General features: G+C 35.5%; 1 protein-coding gene across 1 annotated transcript; it reads right to left on the bottom strand.

Annotated features, from left to right (window-relative positions):
- LOC109840460 (4-coumarate--CoA ligase 1-like) lies at positions 822 to 4383 on the bottom strand. Its single transcript, XM_020409123.1, has 4 exons — positions 4157 to 4383; positions 1638 to 1851; positions 1418 to 1520; positions 822 to 1260 (listed from the first exon to the last, which is right to left on the bottom strand). Exons 1-4 carry the CDS (start codon positions 4344 to 4346, stop codon positions 1129 to 1131), a joined length of 639 nt encoding a protein of 212 aa, XP_020264712.1. The 5' UTR covers positions 4347 to 4383; the 3' UTR covers positions 822 to 1128.

Genomic DNA, 5569 nt, shown 5'->3' on the forward strand with positions numbered 1-5569 from the left:
TTCTATTTAAAAAAAAGATATGTAAACCCAAAATTATCAGATAACTTTTGATGAATAAAATTTCTCTTATTTTATTTTCTTTGTGGATTCGATGATTGTTCTTTGTGGATTTAAAGAGCATCCCTTGACGGATTCCGATGTTTCTTACTTCTATGCCGCATTAGGAGACATTCAATAATCTTTTTCTATTCATATGCATTGTTCGGTAGTTTTGATCGCATCTTATGGGTTGTTTTTATGGCATAAAAGAAACCTTTGGGTACTTTGTAAGTTTGAAGTTCTGCAAAGTATCTTAGCATGTAGTGGTTTACTACCTAGGAAATTGAAATATTTTTATGAGAAAAGATACATTTTTTTGAGTAGAATAGTATACACATCTCTCTTAAGTGATACATTTTTTTGAGTAGAATAGAATACACATCTCTCTTAAGTTTTCTTAAAAAATATGCAACCTAAAGTAATTATTAAATTAGAAGTTAGTGGCGAGATATGAATTCTAGCATGATTTAGATCTTGAATTCCTAGATTTTCATTTTACTGTTAGATCCATATGACCGTAGATGTAGTTTGATCAAGATGTGCTGCTTAAAGCCCAAGCTTACTGGGCCTTCATTTTGGATTAGGTCTCCTTTCCGTAGCACTACATTTTAGCCCAAACTATTCTTAGTCTGCGCGGAGTTCTAATTATACCCTTTGGCAAGAGCCCTCCTTGTATCTGAAACCTAAACTCTCAGACAAGGAGATTAGCCAAAAAAAAAAAAAAAAGAAAGAAAGAAAGAAATAAGAACTATCGAAGTACTAAAAATGAGACTTATTGAAAATTTAAAAATCAATATTACAATTATATTCCACAAACTCGTGAATTTTTTGTAACAGTTACATACTTCGACTCGCAAACACATAGTATGTCATAATTCCAGATAGAGGGAAGGTCCAAAATACCCTTCTCAACAAATCCTCATTCTTCGATGCATGAAAACTCCGTTCTTTACACTCCAGGGCATTATAGGAAGAAAATAATATGGAAATACCCTATTCTTCATCACTCTTGTACACAAATAAAGTGGACAACACACAGTAGTCAATAATTACAGTGTATTCATGCATTTTGACGGTTTTAGATGGAGATCACAGCTGTTGACCATTAGGAAATCCAGCGGCTAGCCTTGCTCTCAAGTCCTTCCTCAGGATTTTGCCAGATGGCGCTTTCGGAATGGCGTCGACGAAAAATACCTTGTGTATCCTCTTGTAGAAGACCACCTATAAAAGGTCAAGAATTATTTTAGGGGACATTATCCATGGAAGCCTAGCTTATTTGGGCTGGGCTTTTACTATGTACATAAGCGCTTAACGGGCTATGTGATGTTTGGTTCGTTTGGACTGTAGTCGCATTTTTTTAAAGATGTATCTTATTTACCTGTTTGGAGACGAATTGCTTGATCTCATCCTCCGTGATTTCAGACCCACCAGATCGCACGACGAAGGACACAGGCATCTCTCCAGCAAGATCATCTTTCATGCTGAAATTTATCAACAAGTCCAATCAGTAATCATAACAACATGCTCAAAAGTTTTATTAATTAGAAAAGTAGAAATTGAAAACATAACGTAAAACTAATAAAATCATTTATACTTACGGGACAACAGCAGCATCGGCAATGTTAGGGTGAGTAATGAGCATGGCCTCTAACTCGGCCGGAGCAACTTGAAACCCTTTGTACTTGATGAGCTCCTTGAGCCGATCGACGATGAATATTTCATCATCGTCGTCCACGTACCCAATGTCTCCGGTGTGCAGCCACCCTTCTTTGTCGATGGTCCGTTCAGTTGATTCCGGGTCATTAAGATATCCTGGATTAAGGAAAATTAAATAAAATCAGTTAATTGTTTAATTAGTTGGTTATCATGATTAGGGTATTTGGATAACATGGCTCATGTAAAAGGTGTTGATGAGAATACATCGCACTCAAAAAGATCGTGATAGTGGGGAGTAATATTGTGCACAACATATTTTCGACACCTAAAAATTAAAAGTTGCTAGCGGTGATTACACTTTTGAACCTAAAAAATTGCATTGCAGGGTCTCCGCAACGGAATTGGGAGAATGCACTTTCATGAATTGCAATTCCCATAGATATAAAATAAACAAATATTTCTTGCAACCTATCTCTGCAATTGTTTGGTTGTCAGAAAATAGAGTTACCAACTATCCTAACATGATTTCCATGTTACATGGTTAGTGACACGAGTGCTAGTTTTTATAGAAATCCATTCCTCTATCTAAGCATTTATTACATTCCAACACAAGTTAGTGGTTGTTTGTTTGCGATTTGGGTAGAGAGAAAGCCTGCCAAAAGTTGCACTTTTGGCAGAGTTTTGGCAGGCTTTCCAGCCCTTTCCCCCTAAAAAACCTCTTTCCAAACAACCCCTTAACTTCTTGCAACAACTTGTTGATAATTACAATTAAGTTTACAACTTGAAAGCTCTTTCTTGCCATTAAGTTTACGATTGTCCCACAAGAATTAAATGTTGAAGGAATATTAAATTTTCTGACAAAAACCCATATAATACAGTGGCTCCACGCTAGTTGAATGCTTGGTGCATAAAGCCCAACGTACGTCGAGTAATGTAGCACATACGTTCTGAGAGCATTGACTAAGCAGTGACGTATAGCCACTAAAATAGGTGGTCGAGTGCGTTTATGGTGCTCCTACAACTCAGTAGTTGCTATTGCTAGCTATAAAAGGAACCCTTCTCAGGTTAAAAATCCATGGACCCACGTGAATCACGTTTTAAGCAAAAACGTGATGATTAACCTTAGAAATGGCAATGGTCCATGTTGAGACAATTGAGACCTATAAAGCTAGCGAGATTATTCAGACCATTGATTCGTCAGACAAAAGAGGTGTCAGTTAAGAATAGAAGGAAGAGTTTGACACGTTTTTAGCTCTTCTTTTCTATCTTCTAATTTTTTTTTAATATTATAGCAATTTGGATTTGACTAGTAATTTACCAGAGGGTCAAATTTGCTAGATCACCCAAAAAAAAGCACTATTTAACTGTTTTTTAAATAACTCTATTGAAGATCAATCATTTGAATATCATTTATTCTTTTGCCTTTCTACTCATTAGAACACGAAACATACAATCTGTTCTCATCATTACTTTAGATTTGTGATATAATGATAGAAATCTAATTTGATATAATACCTGAGCACTCCATGTTTAACTATTTATCATTACAATCTCAACACTACGAAAGCATGTTACAATATAAAATTATAACCTCAATCCTCAGAGAAAATTTGGTTTAATACCATGGCACTTTAACGACACTAACATCTTTTATCTATGGAAAGTGGAGGGCTCTTACTAAGATGTGGAGGCCGTGACCTCATTGGAAAAGGAGGAGAAAGGGAAGCCTTTTATATTTATTTGTTTGTTTTTTACTGCAAGGAAACTTTACTATTGTGAAAGAGGAAAAGGGTTTGGTGGACAAGAGCACCAAACCTAGCTAATTAATTGTCTATACAAAATTTCCTCTACTCAACCTTACTATTTTTTTTTGTTTTTTTTTCCCTTTCTTCCTTTCTTTTTTTTTCTTTCACCAAACGCTTGCGGTTTGGTGCAACAACCCCATCTATCTTTTTCCTATTGCAACTTGAAATGATTGTGAGATTGGTGGCGTGGTATCTTCAGCAGACTCACCCTCTATTGACTATTCCCGACTATGACGAGATCATGCTTTCTTATTTATTTATTTATTTAAAGAAAAACTTTATTCAAGTGGAATTACTAGTTCTTGATCAAACCTTGCGCACGCCAACTCATCAATTATTATACATTTCCAATCATATTAATCAGTAGCCGGATGTGATGTCTCGATCGATCAAACCTAAGCAGTCTTTTTTATGCATTTAAAGTTGCAAAATTTGTGATCTTAAAAAACATTGATAATGACACTGGAACTCCATAGGACATAATCTACTCCATCGTGTCACAAATAAAATACCATAAACTCTAATATCATTAGAATACCAGATAGTGTGTTGTTATGGTAATATCCGAATTCTATAAAAGTAAATCTAACAATAACACTAAAATCCATAATCGTACACTGGCTTTTATCCACAAGGTATGGTAGTTGGAGCCTTACCTTTCATGATTTGGTGCCCTCTAATGCAAATTTCTCCTGGTTGGTTCCTTGAGAGTGAGAATCCAGTGTCGGGATCAACGATTTTGAGCTCAGCATTGCGTACAACCGTTCCACACGAGCCTGACTTCACATCGAATGGCTCCTTTGCAAACGCTAGACACATGGAAAGTACTGGTCCAGCTTCGGTCATTCCGTAACCCTGTTGAAAAAAAAAAAGATTTACGAGGTTCAGCTAGCTAGCTTTCAATGATAATTATCTATTATTTAATTTACAATAAAAAGTAGAAATGAGTATAAGTCAGACGAGATATGACGAATCTCGTTTATGACAATGGTAGGGTCCTCTGAAATTATGGACTATAAAGTCTTAACTATTGGCTTGGATTCGGATCCTCTCCACTACAAAAAAAAAAAAGTAGAGGGACCACTACATAATCACAACCATTGATTATCTAGTTGATGGTTATGATTTTTTCTTTTAGTGCAAATTAGGAATGAGTGCAATACACGGGAGTATGGTAAGTGTTAGATTTAGATTGTATCATAACCGCCTACTAAATAATCAACGCTTGAGATTAAAAGTAGTGGTCTCTCCACTACTTTTTTGTAGTAGAGAGGATCCAAATCCCTATTGGCTTCCCTGGTTCACAAAAACTATGCTTCTGTGGTTCACAAACTACGAACAATGTATTTGTCCTGCTAAGTTCAAAAATATCTCCTACGACTGTCATGATAAGTTGTCACAGACTAATCAATTTATGGTTAGGGTCCGCAAGCCAGCTACAGAAACCTAAAGCCCAAGGAACCACGTGTCGCCCGTGTGGCCTTAAAACCCCAACCGCTTTAACCAACATTAATTCCCTCCTGTAAAAGATTGTTTGCTCACTTTAACCAACATTAATTTTCCCAAGCTTTGTCAGACATAAAATCCAATGAAGCCAATTACTAGTTCCACTATATATTACTTATGTCTACTTTACTTCTCAAAATAGGATAAGCAGACCCAACAAAGAAATTATATTACCTGTGAATTTTTCTTCTTGTTTCTAGTATTTGTCTCAAATAAGATTAATTAAAAACTCATATACAGAGTCATATTTGTTACAAAATTGCCGTTATTGAGGATATGTACTGTTTGCGTCGATAAGAAATGGGCGTATAATGTTTCTTTCTTATCTGGTGTGCTCTATATAAGTTTATTTAGACTTTTTCCCCCTTATTAAATCTATCTTGTGATTCGTGATAGGTTTCAAAAATTGTTTAATCATAACCTATAAAATGTCTCCTAATGGCACTATAAACCTAAAATAGACCAACTATATAACTACCAAAACCTAAGAACAAACCAAACAAAACCAACCAAGTCATAAACCAAATCTACTATACTATACGTTACATTTTCTTGAATTTTTT

Source organism: Asparagus officinalis, chromosome 5 (genome assembly GCF_001876935.1).
Source record: "Asparagus officinalis chromosome 5, Aspof.V1, whole genome shotgun sequence".
NCBI classification, from domain to species: domain Eukaryota; kingdom Viridiplantae; phylum Streptophyta; class Magnoliopsida; order Asparagales; family Asparagaceae; genus Asparagus; species Asparagus officinalis.

What these genes read in the sequence shown, in the direction of transcription:
- LOC109840460 (XM_020409123.1), bottom strand. Translation starts at nt 4,346, where the DNA reads ATGACCGAAGCTGGACCAGTACTTTCCATGTGTCTAGCGTTTGCAAAG. An exon ending in AGGGCACCAAATCATGAAAG is followed by an intron (nt 1,852 to 4,156) that starts GTAAGGCTCCAA and finishes TCCTTAATCCAG; the next exon opens with GATATCTTAATGACCCGGAA. An exon ending in GCCGATGCTGCTGTTGTCCC is followed by an intron (nt 1,521 to 1,637) that starts GTAAGTATAAAT and finishes GATAAATTTCAG; the next exon opens with CATGAAAGATGATCTTGCTG.